This window comes from Mercenaria mercenaria, chromosome 13 (genome assembly GCF_021730395.1).
Source record: "Mercenaria mercenaria strain notata chromosome 13, MADL_Memer_1, whole genome shotgun sequence".
NCBI lineage: Eukaryota > Metazoa > Mollusca > Bivalvia > Venerida > Veneridae > Mercenaria > Mercenaria mercenaria.
Genome location: NC_069373.1, coordinates 37,031,821 through 37,051,774, shown reverse-complemented (window position 1 = coordinate 37,051,774; position 19,954 = coordinate 37,031,821). Strand labels below are relative to the sequence as shown.

The 19,954-nt window shown below is 33.8% G+C and overlaps 4 protein-coding genes across 4 annotated transcripts; 2 read left to right on the top strand and 2 right to left on the bottom strand.

Moving 5' to 3' along the window:
• Positions 1–1,334: 1,334 nt before the first annotated feature.
• On the bottom strand, positions 1,335–2,469 carry LOC123530419 (caveolin-1-like). The gene is made up of 2 exons (XM_053521570.1): positions 2,398–2,469; positions 1,335–2,118 (listed from the first exon to the last, which is right to left on the bottom strand). Exons 1-2 carry the CDS (start codon positions 2,452–2,454, stop codon positions 1,786–1,788), a joined length of 390 nt encoding a protein of 129 aa, XP_053377545.1. The 5' UTR covers positions 2,455–2,469; the 3' UTR covers positions 1,335–1,785.
• A 578-nt stretch (positions 2,470–3,047) lies between these two features.
• LOC123528798 (caveolin-1-like) lies at positions 3,048–4,695 on the top strand. The gene is made up of 2 exons (XM_045308805.2): positions 3,048–3,179; positions 4,124–4,695. The coding sequence occupies exons 1-2, from the start codon at positions 3,117–3,119 to the stop codon at positions 4,454–4,456; spliced, it is 396 nt and encodes a 131-aa protein (XP_045164740.2). The 5' UTR covers positions 3,048–3,116; the 3' UTR covers positions 4,457–4,695.
• A 149-nt stretch (positions 4,696–4,844) lies between these two features.
• On the top strand, positions 4,845–8,292 carry LOC128547891 (caveolin-1-like). The gene is made up of 2 exons (XM_053521569.1): positions 4,845–6,680; positions 7,682–8,292. Exons 1-2 carry the CDS (start codon positions 6,609–6,611, stop codon positions 8,012–8,014), a joined length of 405 nt encoding a protein of 134 aa, XP_053377544.1. The 5' UTR covers positions 4,845–6,608; the 3' UTR covers positions 8,015–8,292.
• A 3,118-nt stretch (positions 8,293–11,410) lies between these two features.
• LOC123528800 (caveolin-1-like) lies at positions 11,411–12,598 on the bottom strand. Its single transcript, XM_045308807.2, has 2 exons — positions 12,440–12,598; positions 11,411–12,082 (listed from the first exon to the last, which is right to left on the bottom strand). The coding sequence occupies exons 1-2, from the start codon at positions 12,500–12,502 to the stop codon at positions 11,750–11,752; spliced, it is 396 nt and encodes a 131-aa protein (XP_045164742.2). The 5' UTR covers positions 12,503–12,598; the 3' UTR covers positions 11,411–11,749.
• Between the last annotated feature and the right edge of the window lie 7,356 nt (positions 12,599–19,954).

Here is a 19,954-nt window from a genome sequence, read left to right as displayed (position 1 = left end):
CTACCAATCACACAGGACAAAAGTTATCCCACAATAATTTTTCTACAAAAAGTTCATGAATATTCTACACATAATTGGTTACCACTTGAACGTGGCCGTTATGACAACAGCTCAGCGAAAACGTTGATAACACATATAGAAAAGTGAAAAGGAAAAAAAATATTTTAGTTAAAATCTTTGATTTAAAGAAAATAATCTCCCCATGAATAAACGGCGGATTAATGTAGGTGATATGCCCCTAGTAACCATGTAACGAAGCGCATCTTTTCAGGTGAGACGATCGAAGTACAACTCCGTGGTCAAGGAAAGTCAATGAAACACCATGCAAGTTTAAAACTTACAAACACTCACAAAAGCACACATTTAATAGTTTACAATGAGACATGATCATTAAGAGCGCTTATTTCTATGCTTCTGTGGTAACTTTTTTGTATTCCACGTAAATGACGGCAAGCTATGAGAAGCGCAACTGATCGTTGTAAGGAAGTACCTCATTTTGGTCCTATAAACTTTGTTTTTGATTTCTTTTTGTCTAATTGTATTACTTTGTCTTTATATTTTTGTATAAATGTCAATTACTTACATAGTGTATACAAACATGGAAGTGGGGTTTCGATTTGAATAGGCTGCGGTTTTTTTTTAAACTTTGTTCTTCTTTATTGGACTGCTCTCCTTGTTTTTGTTACTGGCAGCGTTTTGTCATTATGGATTGAATCATTCTGTTATTTTGACTTTAAAGCAGCATATTATTGTACACATTCGTTAACATGCACACACACAGAACCCTTAGCTGTATGTTTTTATGAACATTGGCTTTATTAGATTGTATTGTATATTTTTCGATGATATGGTGATATGGGTATCTAATTTCAGTAGCATGGGAATTTATCAATCAAGTTTGCAATTGTGTCTTTTGAATATGATAGCATACGATAGCGTAATAAATACAGACAAAACTAGTTTGTTTGTTTGATTTGGGTTTAACGCCGTTTTTTCAACAGTATTTCAGTCATATAACGGCGGACAGTTAACCTAACCAGTGTTCCTGGATTCTGTACCAGTACAAACATGTTCTCCGCAAGTAACTGCCAACTTCCCCACATGTATCAGAGGTGGAGGACTAACAAAACTAGTTTGATATTTCAGTATAGTTGCATGCGATCAAGTCAAAAGCAATAGCATTAAACTTAAATATGTTATTTCCAGTACTATGGCTTGAGAAGTTATTGTATAAATGATTGATATTTATCAGATATTGATTTATCATACACTTTACAAGTGGGTGAACATAAAAGTATTCACATTTTTATTGATATTCAGATTCTGAAGACCGATAAAGAACGAGATAATTGAAATTTTATTAATATTAACTTTATCGTTTAAACGTTTGAAGATAATTCTTATCATCCTCATATATACTCCTCATTTGCTCTAAAACAACACAGAAGCTTGTAAGCATACATAAATGTAACATGTTACTTGCAACACCAAACTTTTCTTTTGCATAAAACAAAAAATTTAAACAGAAACCCTGAGTAATAGTATCACAGAAGAGTATCACAAAATCCATATGCGTATTGAAAAAGTCGTCATTTAGTTACAGGCTTGTTCAATCACCGTATCAGACTTAATTACATTAGGTATACTAAATGAAATGAAATCGTTTTTGCATTAACACAGGCTATGTCCATAACGTTAAAGCAAAACAATATTAAATATATGATTAATTATGTAAAGACTTCAAACTCATCAAGCGTAGAGCAAGTTCGTCAGCTTTGTAAAGTGTTAACTTTTACTTATTTTGATCTTGCTAAAGAACGCTCCACATCCCTCACAAAAAGGTACCAAACAGCAGCTCACGCAGGTTCCGAAGAATTTCTGCGCACATCCCATCGTAATGGAGAAGTCTCTTAGACATGGGGTCCAGCACCATACGTGGTTAAATGTGATCATGGCGAACTCACAGCCCCATTCCAAAGCGATACAAAGACCACAGAAGAAGGTCATTATCTTATAACATAAGTTCTTGCCACATTCGAAACATGCATAGCTGTTTTCCCAGACACAGTCCATAGAACGTACACCATCAGGCTCCCCGAAGACATCTGCAAAATTCACCTGTAAAATTCAGTAAGTCTTTTAAAGTCTGTTTACTATGAATATTTTTAATCTAAGCAAATGGAGCGGTATCTTTCTGAAAAGAAGTTTGTGTCATCTATAGTATAGTATACATGTTTTGAGTATGAGATACTTTGTGTTATTACTTAGAAATTAAGTTCTAGACGTGTTGGAGCGGGGACGTCTGACATTGAACTAGTAAACTATTGTTATAAAACATCTGAAATGGGTTCTAAAATAAATGTTGATTAAGATTTATTTTCAAAAATCTCTACTAACTTGTATGTGACTATTAAGCTCGTTTGGATCACGAACTTTAAGGTCCACTTCCCCCATATTTGTTATTGTATCAGTACTTCCCAATGTGCAACAAGAAAATGAACGGGCAAGTTATTTAGAATTTGTTTTACTTACTGAATGTCATGTCATTATTCAGTAAAGCAAAGCGTGTTGCTAACTATTAATCTTATTTATGAATTGGCCCTGAGACTTTTTTCAAAGCCCAAGAAGAAAAGTATTCAATGGTTAAATTACAGTGATTACAAATAATTGGCGCACTGTTTAGACCTCTAAATAAATGAAGTGTTTGATAAAGCTCAAACTTTCAACTGTTTATTTTGTTTTTTCGTTATTTACTATATAGATCCATTGTAAGAATAAATATTCATTTTGCATTTTGTTCATAGAAAATGATAAAAAAAAAGATGTAAAACTGTCACAATTTTTCTGATATTGTATTTTGATTTCCTACAACAGCAAAAGTAAATCTGACCCCGAAAACGCCGTTCCCAAGCAATTAGCAGATAATATTGAACCCTTTTGAAAGAATCATTCACTCCTTTCAAAATACTTTGAAATAAGCTATAGTCATTAGCAACAAACTTATTAAATGTTCTCATATAGCGCAAATATATAAACGAAATTTATTTCTTTAGTTTCAGACGGATTTTCGGGACTAAGAGAGAAGGTAGTGGAAAAAAAATATAAAAGAAACAATTATGCCTGGGCAGGAAGTAGACATGGACAACCGTGATCCAAACAGCCTGAATGGCCATATACTGGTAAGAAAATTCAATTTAATAATTCCTATATTAAATTTTCAGATAATGTTGTTTTACGGAACTTGGAGACATAAAAGTAAGCATAGCTCTCTTTTTTAATTTTTGACTTAATTTCAGTCCACTGAGTGTAGGACAAAATCCCCAGCGTCAAAACCCCTTCGGTCATTCTTGCATAGGCGGACAAAACCCCCTTCATCGTTTTTACATAGAAGACAAAACCCCTTCTCTTTTTTTCACAAGGGGGACAAAAAAACGCGAAGGGGTTTTTGTCCGCCTATGCAAAAATGAGTGAAGGGGGTTTTGTCCGCAGGGGATTTTGTCTGGATCCCCAGTCCATTCCATTCTAGATGATCGTAGTTTATACGGATATGAAAAAAAAATGTAATTGTCAATGCATGATATATGTTAATATCAATTCTCTTTTTATTTCTGATATGAAAGTCTTTAATACAAAGTTTAATGACTTTATCCAAAAATGGAATAACTGAACAGCCATAGTGTTAGGGACCATCATCGGTATATATTAAAATCATTATTTAAATATGAAATCTGATTAATATGTACATACTGATGTATGATTTTATTCGTCATAAAGTTGCGCATGATGTTACCCGGGCAGAAGTGCTACTATTGTGTTAAAATAGTTAAAAGAGACACGAAGTTTGATGAAAGTATATGTAATTATATTTGTTTGTTTAACATTTAAATGGTTTTTCACAAATGAACATAATGCATATGGTGTTCACACGTTGAAAGACATTCTTACAGTCTTACACTTAAACAAAGATATATAATTAAAAATAGTGTAGAACTTGCGTTTATTTATAGCTTCGAATTAATAACAAGTGAACAGTTCAAGGAGACAAAGGAAAAGTACAGAAAGACCCAATTAAATTTCGCGAATCTTCGTACTTTTAATGAAACGTGTCTAACTTTTTTTCAAGGTTAACTTTGAAGATGTGTTTGGCGAACCAGAAGGTGTACGATCTATGGACTGTGTTTGGAAGAACAGCTACTCCTGCTTTGAATGCGGCAAGAACCTATGTTACAAGTTGTTGACCTTCCTATGTGGACTTTGTATTGCTCTGGAATGGGGCTGCGAGTTCGCCATGCTGACTTACAGCCATGTTTGGTGCTGGACACCATGCTTGAGGGACTTCTCCATTACTATGGGTTGTGCCCAGAAATTCTTCCAATCGTGTCTCTCCTGCTGTGTAGGGCCGTGTTGTGAGGCAATTGGAAAAATTTTCAGCCAAGTCAAGATACAGAAATCATAGGACTTAAAAGCTGAACTTATTTGAAACTCTCATATAAAACCGGAATCTAATAAATGTGACTTTTACAAAAACCCTTTATCTCAATGTGTTTGAAGATGTTTATAAAATCAATAATGATAACTATCAAGATAAAGGTTTAACTTCTAACTGATCTTAAATTATGTTATTCTAAATAAATATTTACTTGTTTACTTTCTCTTTAGATTACACAATAAAATGAGATATTTCATTGAGGAAAATTATTGTTAAGAATGTTCATTTTGATCATTTTGATGTTTCCATATTCTTAATGACTGTTTGTGTTCGTTACAATTAGAATTGTGTTATATTTCAACATCATCTCAGATATGTAACGACAGACGCAAACTTCTTGACTCCAAAATTCTTCTCTACGTAAATTAATGGTAAAAGAGGAATGATATTAGACACATTTTCTCAGTCTGTAGTTATCTTCACCAAGCCCAGGGATCCAACTCGCGACGTTTCAGTTCTGAACATACCGACGAGCTAACCAGGTTGCCATTTATATAACGCCGTGTTATGGCAAACCTACGCCACCATACTCGGTGCTATCCTATAACAGCAATAAATAATCAAACAATGTTTTATCTAAAAAAAAAATGAAACACCAAACGATATTATTAAGGAATAGAATGACATTGAAAGAAATAGAGTTACAATCGTACCAAACCTGAGTAAGGACAGATGCGGCTTTGTTGTACTGTGTTGATTATAGGGTATCGTGTTCTTGAGCGTGCCTTTATCGGGAGTGAAATCTTATACTTGTCAATCAAAACGCATCTCGTATGGACACGTTCCTGTAAGAATACAATATAAACATTTTGTATCGCTATTTTAAAATAATTGAATTAAATTAAACGAACCCAAGATGTAAATGAGTGCACAGAGTTGGCAAAATACGTAGGTTTTCCTCAGCGAAGTATTTTGCAAGTGTATATAACGGAGGTTGTAGTTTACTTTTGAAAAAACACTAAATAAACAATTAGACAAGTTAAAGCTAAAACGTTGCCATATTCTTTGATTTTTTAAGGGGTAATCTCGATGCCATGCTTTTTTGTCATTATGTTTAGCATTCCAATGAAAATAAATGTTTATTTGGCCAACAATTTGATAGGCCATGGGGATTTATTAGTAAGATTAGAACAAGCTTGCACATAATTAATCTAAATGAGTAGGGGAAGTCACTTCACATGTCAGGGAAGACATTCTTTTTAATATTTAGGGCGAATGTGTTGTTTTCAGTTAATAACTATTTTAAATCATATTTTTATACATTACCTCGAGATACAGAGCTTGCAATATTATCTCTCTTCTTTGGTATCTTAAATAATACATTCAGCGCTGAAAGATTACTATAAAACATTTAACTGACAAAATATAAAAGAAATTAATATTTTTCAAAACCAGAAACAGTTTGTATTACAAAATGAGACAGCAGTTAGAGTAGTATAAATTTTGATCATTGAAACAGGTAATAAGAAATAAGAAAAAATAATTTGTGAACTATACAGATATATAAGGAAATGCAAAGACTGGTATAGTTCTTTTATTATGGTTGAATTCCTTTCATTCATTGTCATAAAACACATTGTTGGTCTTTCTTGATAACGCTTATCAGTTACTTTGACGATTCTTCTGTTGATTTTGAACGCTAGTTTAACTTGAACTACGACACGACAAGTATAAATGTCTCGATCAGACAATAGTGTAAATGACTTTGAACATACAGATATTTTCAAAGGAAAATATTAGCTAAAGTCAACTTGCAAGTTACCATCTCCACGAGATGAAAACATGCTGTTTGTACATTTTCAAGTATGTATTCTAGAATTTGGTCACCTAAACGTTTTACGAGACAAAGCTCGTAATTATGTAAAATGATATCAAAATGAATTGAAAGTTTTCTGGCGTTCATGCATGCGCTAGTTTAATGAGTCAATTTTATTTCAAAAAGTTATGGCTTTATAATGATATTTAAATATGCAATTTAAGGACCTAATGGCTGGTATAAAAATGAGTCCGCAAAGTTAGTACAAATTCAGTGTAACTTTTAATGTGAACACGGTTAGCAATGAAATACGAATTGCATGAAAAACGAATAAATACTTTATAAATAGCATTCTTCTTCAAAATGACGGCAGAGATAAAAATGACACTGGATATGGAAAATAGGGATCCGAATGACTTGAACCAACATATAAAGGTAATACTTACATTTTCGTTTGCTTCAGTCACTAGACTGAATGCAGCTTCTCAAAACAAAACCCCAAAGTAGCTAATGTATGTATGTGCAAATGAGAGACATATGCACATAAAACATAGACAAAGTCAGGTATTTTGTTTATAGTCGTCACCGATAACCCATATGGGCGACTCCTCCAGAAGACTGTTAGTAATCTCAGTGGGAGGACAGTGCATAGTACAGAAGACGCTCCAATTTCAGAGCTTCCGTGGTTCTTTAGCGTGCCAGGTGTAAAGCACCCATATACGGGACTCTTATCCTAAATGTAAGTAATTTTAGTTGGAGAAGCTCACGGCCCCTGGTTTCGTAGTTAAACAGTGTTACCACTGGGCCACTGCGTTCGCTCTTACAAATAGAAACAAATAGACAACAATGGCAAAACAAGCGCGTCACAGTGGTGCACCGCCTTAGACGTTGAAACTACAATGGGAAGATTAAACCGGTTAATCGGTTAATTACTCTTTCTTACCACCATATTCCAAAGTTACTCGACAGTGTGAAAGTTATCCCCGCCGGGTGAACCCCTTATATGCCTACTGAGTAACGCGTCAAGCCGTGAAAGGGCTGAACATCACATGTATGTGTCTCAAAATAGTTTGGTCATATCATCTTTTGATAAAACGTTTAATAATCCTACCAAAATTAAAAAAAAAACACATTATCTCTGCTGCTCAGTTTTAAGATTGTAAATTGCTACATTGTTGTTGTTCTTCGAGAAGACATTGAATGATTGACAAGCAAATTTGATCAGATCTGCTCTCGGGTAGCCACATTTTTCGGTAAGTATACCTAATTAGACAATCACAAGTGGTGTTGTTTCCTTAAGTTGTAACATATTTTGAAATATTGCCCTAGCGTCTTCTTAAAACAACACCAGCTTGGCTTCATTTTTCATTTACTTGTAATTTTTATATTTCACCCTGACTTATAGTTAATATTACAATTTTCACCCTGACTAACAGGTGATGTTCGAGGATGTGGTAGCAGAACCAGAAGGTGTCAGATCAATGGACTGTACATGGGTTAATGGATTCAAGTGTTTCGAATGCGGAAAGAACGTCTGCTACAGGATCCTGACCCTGTTTTGTGGCTTGTGTATAGCATTATTCTGGGGATGTGAATTTGCAGTTACCAGTTTTGCCCATATTTGGTGTTATACACCATTTATTAGAGATTTTTCCATTGGAGTTGGCTGCTTGAAGAAAATATTCAAGATTGTTCTTGACTGCTGCGTGGCTCCCGTTTGTGAATCTTTTGGTTTATTGTTCGCTAAAATACACATTGAAAAATTGTGATGTAACAAACCTGAACTGACAGTGCGTTTCATCCTGGGGAGATATTAAAAAGTCAGAAAAATAATACTTGAACGATATAGACAGATGTAGAGTATTATCGAATTGCTAAATTTGTTCTTTACCATGTTTAGTTTATCAAATATCAATTTGAATATCAGTTTTGTAAATTTTATATGTACGTGCTTCCTTCAATTTATATATGTCTTTTCATTACCTACATTTATAAATTACACGGATTTTAAGATATTATAAATAATGTTAATTAGATTCAGACAAATAAAATTCGGGGAATATATCATTATTATTCAAAATTTTATTTCGCTATTACTTTTTTAGTATTCATATATACATTTTTGCCCAGTTATGCATAATTGCCGCAGTGATATTGTCTTTTCTTTTATCTATTATTTTTTTATATAGACAGGTGTTTGTCGCAACATAGAATTTGCTTGCAAATAACATAATCCTATCCACAGCCATAACTGCCTAGCTCAATATGAGCAATGTTTTGTGACCAATGTGCGTAAAAAGTTATAATAAGGGATTAATAATTAGTTGGAATAATCTGCTCTCCGACCATTTATCTGTCTAAGTACACAGTGTGGAACAATTTGCTTGTACTGACTCTACAATTGTTAATTACATACTGTAGTTATGTTTTACAAGAACACGAAATAAACGGAAAAGAAAGAAATACCAAACTTCCTAAGTTATCTACATAATGATGCGCTAATACAGTCTAGGACATATATGTATGCAACAACTCTCAAGTGTGAATCAAGCAATGGAACTATTTAATAAAATGAAAGAAAATCAGATTTACTTTTATGTAGTGGACTCGTTCAAAGTAAACTACGAACAAAAAAAAAAGCTTATTTTGCTTTTCCTTTTCTACGTTTCATTTCCAGTTCATTTATAACGACTATTTCTCTTTTAAGGCTTTGTCATTTATAGTCTGAAGTCACCTTCTAGAACAAATCAAAATTGTTCTTTCTGTCAAGCCCACTTGAGGTGAGAGATCGACGTAGTCGTCAAAATAGCTGTTCGTTGTGTTGAGGCAAACGTGTGTATGTGTGTGTGCGTCCGACTTTTACAGGACAATAACTTTGATATCGAGCAATCTGGGCATATTGTAGGGATAATACACGTTTTTTTTGTGTATTAACGTCTGCAGAAGCCCGCGGGATTGTTTGTGACCGAGACCGAAGGTCGAGATCACAAACATATCCCAAGGGCTTCTGCAGGCGTTAATACACAAAACAAACGTGTACTGTCGCTATTCTTGCATAAAAAAAAAACATTACACGACGACTAAATGCATTGTTTTCATATGTGATGACTTGACGATTCCGGTACATTTTTTATTTACCATTCTTGTTGTTCTTGGAAACGGTAAACATGTTTTAAATATCCATAACCGGGGCACACATAACAACAACACTACGAAAAGGGTGATTTGAAGGTTTTTGAGCATCATATTTTTATTTTTAGTTATTACAAACGTTACATTAAACATAATTTTGCATGTAACTTAAAAATTTGATAAACAGGAACACAATTATTTTAAGAATAACAATTTTACATTCGAATTATTTTGAGTACGGACAAACAGAGTACGGATGAGTACGAAGCTAGTGACTAGCTTTCGATGTTTATTACATGAATTCTGCGAACAATCAGGTAAAAACAAACCGACTGATACTAACAAAAATCATTATTATAATACCTAAAAACGGGCAATAGCACAAGTTGCACGCGATACTTATTTATTCACAGTTATTTACAATAACTGAACAGACGCTTTGTAAAGGGAGTAAACTCTAAGAGAAGCTAGTGCGTAAATTGATGGGGGCAGTACGTTTGGGGTTGGAAACTGATACAGCTAAACATACTACGGATTACATTGTATCTATAATGCAACAAGAAGAGGTTATTGTGGAAGAAACAAGATGCAGATGCCAAATATCAGTCTGCGCGGAAATACATACATACGTCCCTGGCAAAGCATTTCAAAAATAAAAATCATGTATTAACAGCACGTGAATTGCCTTGTTTGCACACGATTTTTCTCCTGTTTATACATGGGCGGATCCAGTGAAAAAAATAGTTTTTATGCAAGAATAGGCATAAATTTATCTCGAAAGCCATTGTCGCAATTTCGGGTCAAAGGTCATTTAAAGTTTGTCCATATGCGTTTAGAGTTTTTTGGCAGAAAATTTTCCCTCAATGAAACAGAACAGGATAAAGGTTCCTATTAATACGTAAAGGTCCCACTAAGGCATCAACGGCTGTCAGAACTTATCAGCGCTGTAACTTTGACTTGTATACAGCTTTTAAATGGCAGTTATGTTTTAGTTTTCGAGGCGATGTGTCCCGACATTATTGCCTTTTGAACATTAAAATTCTAGTTTATTGAATAAAAAACACTTAAATATTCTTTATTGTTAAGAACAGGTGTCCTTCTGAATCAAATAATATTAGAATTGTACCGAATTACCTTCACAGGCAAAATTCTTTGAAATTTCGTAATTAAATAAAAAAAAGCACATTATAACAAAGTTAAGCCACTACCATTGTCCACGCCTGGGCTTCGTTATCATTGTTGGTTTCTGAGAAACGGATTAGAATATCCCAGTTGGGTTTAGAAATTTTTTTTCATAAGTTTGTGCTGCAAACCTATAAAAATGTTAAAAAGGTAAGAAGGTAATAAAACAAGAAATAAAAACAAGCTAAAAAAATGGTTCCAGTTGTCTTTAAACCTATGATTAATTTGAAAACATCTAAAATTACTAGTTCAAAGTCATAACCTCTGTAAGCAGATTTAATAAGACTCATATACTATTAGTGGCAACTGATGAGAGGTTTCTTTTTTGTTCTCCTAGTTCTGCTGTACTCATAATCATCAGCGAAGAAAATAAAACTCGAAAAGAGCAATCGCTATGATTTATCTTTTAAAACATGGAATAACGTATGACAACACGAGTCTTTTATCATTTTGCTCGGTTGTGTTCTATGCCTCAAAAGGAAATGCTTTAAAGATGTTTAATGAGCCGCACCATGAGAAAACCAACATAGTGCATTTGCGACCGGCATGGATCCAGACCAGGGGTCAGAGTCCATACTGTTCACTAACTGTTTCTGTAATTGCAATAGGGTTTGAAAGAACAGTATTGATCCTGACCAGACTACGCGGATACGCAGGCTGGTCTGCATCCATGATGGGCGCAGATGCACTATGTTGGTTTTCTCATATATGTTCAACATTATACATTTAAGCGTATGCGATTTGTAATTGAAGAAATACATAAAAAGTCTTTTATTTGTGTTTTTCTTTTTAATTCAGAACAATTAAAAAAATAAAACTGTTATAGAAAATTCTAAACAAATAAAATTCAATATATTTAAATATAAAATAAATCATCACAGACTTGAAGTCTTAAATAATATCCAGGAAACTTAAAACAGTGCAAGAATATTCCAAAAAACAATAGTTTCAACTGTTTACTGCTCATAAATTGACATAAAACCTTTGAAAATTATTCTCTTGCAGTTCACATATATCAAATAATACCGTATATCCAAAAAGATGAATAAACATCCAATGATCACAGAAGAATGTTTATGTACGTCAAAGAAACACAGACATTTGAGCACTTGCAATGTAATCAAATTCGTAAAATGATTTTTACTTTCTCAGTGTCTTACTGCAAGTGAGCTTGCTATACTCTGTAGTCCCTAACATTTTTGTATTTTCACTTTGCTGAAAATCAGGCCACAGGACTCGCAGATTGGGTTGCAGCAACAGCCAATAAGGGTGCCAAACACTCTCTGGAAGCAGCCGACACAGACGGTAAAATCACGTATGCAAGGAGTGTAACACCACACGTGATTAAATGCCGTTACGGCAAAATCGCAACCCCAAGCCAACGCAATGCAAAGACCGCAAAGAGTTGTCATGATTCTGTAGCATAGGTTCTTGCCGCATTCGAAACAGCTATAGCTGTTTTTCCAGATACAGTCGATGGAATGAGCTCCATCAGGCTCTCCAAATATATCATCAAATTGAACCTAGAATTAAGTGAAACTGTTATAAAAGATATATATATATACCAAAGAACAACACAAAAAAAGATGAATATATATATATTTTTTTAAAATAGCCTTGCTTAATTGATAAAAAAGCGCTTCGTAACAATTTCTCTTTTTTCAAGTGTTTTCCTTTTACTGATATCCTTAGTGATTCATTATAAATATTACTCTTAAGTGCACACTTATACAGTTCATTGTTATCGAATATTTCTTCTAACAATTTCCGTTGAAACTGAAGAGAACATTCAGATAAAAATCTACATAGAGGAACGAAATATACGTACACTATGCTTAATACTTTTAAAGAAAAAAATGAAATAAAGAGATGATATATACCTGTATATGTTTATTAAGCTCATTTGGATCTCTGTTAACCAAATCAGGACCAGCTTGTGCCATCTTTATTAGCCTTTCAAACTAAACACCAGAATCACTATCTTGGAGCCTCTTCTGCTGGGGATTAGGGCTGTCTCAACCAACACAGAACCTTAAATACCCGGCGTCGGTTGCTAGAGAAATGACATTATTTATTCTTCCATAGAAACCCACTATATTCAAATGGGTGCTTATCATTCAAAGAGTTAATTGCCATATTTTATCATTTCTTTATTCACTATTCTATTTAACTCACTCATTCATGTTTCACAATAGAGCGAGGGGTGAACAGGCTGAATATGATCTCTTTTCAGCATTCATATTTCTGTCTATTTTGATATTTCAAAAGAATCTTTTCTCAATAGACTTTACATTATGTTTTACATTGAAAACACCAAAATAGGGAACGTTGTTATTAATGACTTATTTGACTTAAGTTTTTTTCTCTCAAAAATATGTATAAACGTGCGCAACCCACATACATCAAGCATTCTGCAACTAGTACACCATTCTACAACGGTATTTATTGTAAATGTTATTTATTGTATCATTTAAACAAAAAAGAAAAAAAAACACTTAATGATGGTAAAGATGCTAAAGAAGAGAAAGTGTTTAAAAACACAGACGCAGGCTAAGTCTGTCTTTGCCGGAATCTTAGTTTTCACAACATCCTTCAATGAGTTATCTTATCTAAATAAACAGAGGTAATAATGACAGACGAAACACTTTTTTAAGATGGAATTACAAAAAATGGCAACAGAAAGGTTTTGGAGATATCCTGGTATCCTGCTTACTTTATTAAAGGTAAGTGAAAATGAATTGTTGCTAATACGCACACATAAATAATTGTTCGTTTTCTTACTGTCAACGTGTAATTAAGTCTCTAAAGTAGACAATAAATTGCGATGTTCGTTTCTGATATAAACATCACTGCTTCCGTATTTTTTTATTCATAAAAAGCACATTATTTCGTTATATATCGTACATTGTATTGTATTAAAGTCTCATTCGTTTACATTTTATACAAGTATAAAGACATGAAAAAACATATAACATTCAAGAAAATGACCATTCTAGAATTACCAGTCTGTATCCTTCACCTATACCACAATATGTTACAACAATACTATTCTTTGTTTCCATGTTTTGATGAGCCACAGTAAATGTGAATTGAAAGCATTTGGCAAAAGAAGTCTTTTGAATGTGATTGAATATTGGTTCATATAAATTTGTTGATAGTCAAAATAATTTAAGTAATTTGCAGCAGAATTACAACTGGAGGAATTTATGCAAAACAGTGAAGTATATGTATGTTTCTGTAGATGTATGTATATGGTCTAAACGCGAGTGCACAGCGTGCGTGCATGCGTGCGTGCTTGCGCGTACTAATCCTGAAGTGAGCAAAGAAGTAAATAACGACTATGTAAAATGTATACATAAATGGATACAATGATTTTTTTCTTTATTATTCCTTATCGTATTTTGCAACGTAAACCCTAGAACACAAGTTAAGAAATTATCATAAAAGTCAAAAGGTTGTGATTTACAAATGTAATGTTAAACACTTGTCTAATTACTCGGCGCTTGATACGAACGAGAAAACGTTCTGTTTGCCTGTGTATCACTCTAATTAAGTAGCATCTTTTCCCATTTTTTCTGCATGTTCGTTCATCAGTTTTCGGTTGTACACATAACGGCATGAGACAATTAAACATACGAAAACGAATCGTATCAAAACTTTGAATTTGGAGAATGTGATTAGAAATTAAAACATTACGGTTTCAAATACAGGCAACATCTATTTACAAAAACACCTTTGATTATGTGAAATGCATAAATACTTCTATACTTCTTTTTGCAATTGTCATGAAAATAGCATGAGTTTATCTGCTCGTTCACTTGATAGCAAACTAAAACAATTCATCACGACATATAAGTATTTTAATTGATTATCTTAATAACATACCACATGCTTTTCGTCGTTTTTCTAAAAATGAATGTTAAGTTAATCTGGAGCTAAGTCCTATTGAAAGGGTCCTCAAATGTCATGTACTGCTGTATCGAACAGTAATTGTGCTACTTAAAAAACTTTTTTGCAGCGTTTCAAATTCTATTTGTTCTTTTCTTCTATTTATCTCCAGTAATTCAATACCTGATATTTTATATTTCATATTAATTGAATTCGACCATGTGCCAGCTCTGCCTTGACATGTAGAACAACATGAAAGAACGTGGGGGCATTAAAACGTGTATATATCGAACCCTTTCCTGCTCTAATTGATATCTCTATAGCGGCAACATTGCCATTTCATGGATTTGTATTGATAGAATTTCATATTGTATTTTACAATGAATGCGAAATTTGAAATAGGCGGTCTTATTTCTTTTCCAGACAAAGTTGATGCGGACACTATGGCAACTAACTTCATCAGCAACTATAAATTGCCCCGAAGGGGACAATCTAGCTACAGTTCATTTAAAGGCTATTAAAACTCTGGAGGGATTATTTCAAAATTTATTTCAAATTATAAATAATGGAGGTAGATTTGGACAACAGAGATCCAAATAATATCAACAACCATTTAAAGGTATATCTATTTCTATTGTTAGTGGTATTCAAACACGCACGCATTATTACACGTAAAATTTGCTTCAGCAAAGACACAAACATGGATTTTTTTTTATTTCTTTTCATGTAACCAGAACGATCTGATTAAAGATAGCTGAACTTTATTTATACGTCTGTTTTAGGAATAGAAAACCTTAGCATTTTCTAAAACTCCGAGGCTTTCACCACGCACTACATATTGAGTACTTACATTAATTCTGATAAAAAAAACTGGAGTTCTTTACTTCAATAGATAAAAAATACAAATCTGGAGATATATTTCGCTCTCTTGTCATCTTGATCAAAACGTATTAGCATTACCTTATCTAATGAACATTTTTAAACTACATATTTATGTTAGCATAAGAAGTAAGGAGACGATTTATCACCATGAATTGACCAGGAATGCCCAAAACAAGCAAATCATACCAGATACAGATTTATATTGTTTGGTATTACTATCTATAAATTCATTTGAAATATTGAAGTATTTATTTCGCTCCAGAAAATCGGCAAGCAAGATTAAGAATGCCATCGTTGCCATATCGGTCAATGTTATTCAATTAGTAATGCCATCGTTGCCATATCGGTCAATATTATTCAATTAATAATGTCATCGTTGCCATATCTGTCAATGTTATTCAATTAAATGTCGTCGTTTTTATGATAAGTATCAATTACTATTATTTCAGGTTCAGTTTGAGGACGTATTGGCAGAACCAGAAGGCGTACAGTCAATTCCCTGCATATGGACAAACAGCTACAAATGTTTTGAATGTGGAAAATCCCTTTGCTACAAGATACTTACCACATTATGCGGGCTCTGTATTGCTCTTGGCCTCGGGTGCGATTTTGCTTTAGTGGCATTCGACCACATTTGGATCTGGACACCATGTATGCGAGACTTCAGCATCTGTTTGGGCTGTTACCAGAAAGTGTTTACTACTATCGTCAGCTGCTGTTGCACACCAATATGTGAATCTTGTGCAACAATATTCAGCAAAATTCAGATTCAAAAAAGTTAACATAAAACAATCAAGGAAGAAAATGACTGGTGTAAAAATAATTATCAACAATTTTCCTGGCCGTTATGTAAATTCAGAAATATTATTTCTAGAAAAGAACACCTTTAAAATGATTTTATTTATCTTTTCCTATTTTAAGTGCTATTTCATGAAAAATATGTCTTAAATAAAGAACTGTAATGGACTTTGAGACGAGACTACTTATTGAACTAAATGGACACACTATAAAAGTAAAGAGAACAAGTACAATGTCAGAATTAAGAATCCATGTGTATAATCTAATGCATTTTTACCTTGTTTAAGCTATAGCGATGGGACACTATTTTAGTTTTCACTCATGATTTACATGCATTGATTTATATATTGTGAAAAAATAACCACAGTTGTAAAATATGATGCGTGCATTTTGCCTGTGATATTTGTGATATTTTATTAAAACATTCATTGAATTTCGTTACCTCCTTTTTAAGGCATCTATTAAAAAAGTTTATTCTAGCATAAAACTGGTGTTCTTGTCACTTTTCGGGGTATTTTAACAGGAGAGTAAACGTGTGTTAACAGCGAGATTCTCACGCTCGCGTGCTGTTAAAACACCATTTTATATACGCGTTCCAATGCAAAGCGTAAACGTATTACGGCCCCGAAACATATAATTCAAAAGGAAATGACGACAACCTAATAAAACATAGCAGACATTCCTGTGCATTTCATGGAAATATTTGATGTTGTTGAGGAACATTATATTCAATTATTAGATTTTACACGTTTTATGCTAGAATAGCTTTAGCGCATGTTCATTTCGTGTTATAACCTCTTCACGCCCAAAATATTCCCTTGGGATTCTACGGAGGTTATAACACGAAAAACAAGCGTTATCCCTACAAACATGCACGGATTGGCTTGCCGAGTTCGCCGTGTACTGGACAGAGCCAAAACAGTTACCCGTGAATATACGGCTCCTGGGTAACTGTTTGGGCTCTGTACAGTTTGATGGTTTGTTCATTCAATATGTATTTCCCCTCAAGCGTTGCTAGAGTCGTGCCTATAACCTTTCATGTATATTGTCCGCTAATAGTCTACTATTATTTTGCTTGGTTGCGTTCTGTGTTTCAAAAGGACCTTCTTATTGATCATAGTGTAAGCTATACAAAATGTGTACCTTTATTGGAACTGGTTGTAGAAGTAAAATATACAAAGCGTATTTAAATATCTGGAAAAATACCTCTTCTACCCAATTTATATATTGCATGTATACTTTACGAGATCTAAATGTAAAATAAACTGCATCTGCATACAGGATGTTCACAGAACTGTGTCGTCATTGATAGCGGTACAGAATGACATTCTTCGGTAGCCTGATCAAAACTATGAAACAGTACCAGTGTTGCCATATCTGTCTGCAGCTTCAGACACCCTTGATCATTAAACACTGTAACACAGACCTAAAACTTTTGTCAAAGTTAGAGACAAAGTACATGGATGGGTTGTGACAGATATCAAAAGTTGTGTTGTTGGTGAGTTTAAGATTCATATGTTCATGTCAATTACATATGAGCCGCGCCATGAGAAAACCAACAAAGTGGCTTTGCGACCAGCATGGATCCAGACCAGCCTGCGCATCCACGCAGTCTGGCCAGGATCCATGCTGTTTGCTAACAATTTCTCTAATTGCAATAGGCTTTGAAAGCGAACAGCATGGATCCTGACCAGACTGCGCGGATGCGCAGGCTGGTCTGGATCCATGCTGGTCGCAAAGCCGCTATGTTGGTTTTCTCATGGCACGGCTCATTTATCGTCCAAAGAGGTCCATATCATACTCTAAACCCTAGGAAGGAAGATGTGAAACGTACTTTTTCGTTATTGCTACGACCCACGGGTGTACCATAAGAGGAGTAACTAGGAGTGATATCGTTTTGTTGATATATCACATCATATTGAAGTTCACACTTATTAAAGCATAACTCCAGACACATTGCTTACGTATCGATGAAAGTCTGTGACTCTATATAAAAAATCAACGAACTGTGAGAGGAATCTCAGGCCGGTGCTAAATTCAATATGGTGAGCCTTCACAAATACGATCCCAATTAATCGAGACCGATTCAAATGAAAAAGTAAGATTTTTTTATATATATTTTTTTTTTAAGTCAAATATATGAAATATTGTTTAATGCTACTTTGATAGTATATTGTTTCCTAATTAAGATACATTATCAACACTTTTGTCGGACTAAAGTTATTTTATCTCCTGTTTTTTTTTTTTTTTTTTTTTTTTTTTTTTTTTTTTTTTTTGTCTCTTTTGCTTCGAAGGTAAAGTTTAAGTATGTTTTGTATATAAATACATTTGCTTTGCTCTAGGTTCCGAGTTTGCAGAAGTTACACAAAACGATCGGATAATGGAATGAAACTGAAAAAAATGAAACTAAAACAATATGTGTTTTTGAATTTTTTAGTAACTAGCTCACGATACAACAAATAAAACTTTTTTTCGGGATTTCCTGTCAATATCTGATGATATAACATAATTGGCACTCGTTTTAAAGTTTAATTTCTTATGGACGGATTACACTAAACCGGAAGTGACTACTCAGTGTTACATGTGAAGTAGTCCAAAATGTACTTCCATGCTATGGATGAAATCTAGTAAAATGAGTGACAGGAGGTGACAGTTAAATTTTTGGCTTATTTTTTATTGCTTATTGTATTGAGAAAAGATCTAGATCATTTTCATTGTAAATTTCCTGGAATAAGTTTTATTCTTTGCGAAAAATGTCTACCTACGCGTAATTGCTAAACGGCTGTTTTCATGGGGGCATTTTTAGAGGGTGATGTTTCTCAGAACAGATTATATTTCTTATATACAACATAACATGTCAATAACTTTCAATTTTTGATAAGAAGACATGTTAAACTAAATGACCATATATGGTTTTCGTATCATTGAAATGCTCTAAAGTGCTGAAAATGAGGTCTGAATGTTTTGTTATTAATATGAAATAAATAAGAAATTGAATTGGTAGAATGTAACCCTATCGCGTGGGAAGAAAACATTTTATAGATATAAACTGAACTGCTGGACGTGCTACACTAAACGGATGGCTATGACTAATACAGAGAAATAAATAGTATGTCTCCGAGAATATCTCATTTGATAAACTGATCTTTTATCGATGTAGTTGGAAAAAAATGTTGCTCGCACAGCATTCTAAACCGAAGCCCGTTTAATAAATAAAACAAATTTGGCAACTGTCTGATCAGTTAGGAACGCACAAATATGAAAAGCGTGAAAGCAAATAAAGGTCTTTCAATTGTTAGAATATTTGACTGATAACAAGCAAATAATCATTATGTGCAAAGAAAGAAAACATATTTGTACAGTTTACTTATCCGTATGTTAAATCAATAGCAGTCCCAGTGAGCATTGAAAGCATCTAAAAGCTATTTAAAATCTGTATTATATAAAGAAAGTAGATTTTTTTTAAATAAACTTGCTTCTGAATTGTATGAAAAGCAAAAACAAAACAACAATGTTGTGAAAATAGTAAGCGTCTAAGACTTGTTTGATCAACGAAATGAACATATTAGCCGCACCTTAAGAAAACCAGCATAGTGTGTTTGCAACCAGCATGGATCCAGACCAGCCTGCGCATCCGCGCAGTCTGGTCAGAATCCATGCTATTCGCTTTCAAAGCCTATTGCAATTAGAGAAACCGTTAGCGAACAGCATGGATCGTGACCAGACTGCGCGGAGGCGCAGGCTGGTCTGGATCCATGCTGGTCGCAAACGCACTATGTTGGTTTTCTCATTGCGCGGCATATTTATTCATCTACGTCTCTTATTCC

Bases quoted from the DNA above. Each gene is read 5' to 3' on its own strand.
- LOC123530419 (XM_053521570.1), bottom strand. From the start codon at position 2,454: ATGGGGGAAGTGGACCTTAAAGTTCGTGATCCAAACGAGCTTAATAGT. The intron at 2,119-2,397 runs GTTAGTAGAGAT...TGAATTTTACAG, and splicing joins AGCTTAATAGTCACATACAA to GTGAATTTTGCAGATGTCTT.
- LOC123528798 (XM_045308805.2), top strand. From the start codon at position 3,117: ATGCCTGGGCAGGAAGTAGACATGGACAACCGTGATCCAAACAGCCTG. The intron at 3,180-4,123 runs GTAAGAAAATTC...CTTTTTTTCAAG, and splicing joins GCCTGAATGGCCATATACTG to GTTAACTTTGAAGATGTGTT.
- LOC128547891 (XM_053521569.1), top strand. From the start codon at position 6,609: ATGACGGCAGAGATAAAAATGACACTGGATATGGAAAATAGGGATCCG. The intron at 6,681-7,681 runs GTAATACTTACA...CCTGACTAACAG, and splicing joins ACTTGAACCAACATATAAAG to GTGATGTTCGAGGATGTGGT.
- LOC123528800 (XM_045308807.2), bottom strand. From the start codon at position 12,502: ATGGCACAAGCTGGTCCTGATTTGGTTAACAGAGATCCAAATGAGCTT. The intron at 12,083-12,439 runs GTATATATCATC...ACTTAATTCTAG, and splicing joins AGCTTAATAAACATATACAG to GTTCAATTTGATGATATATT.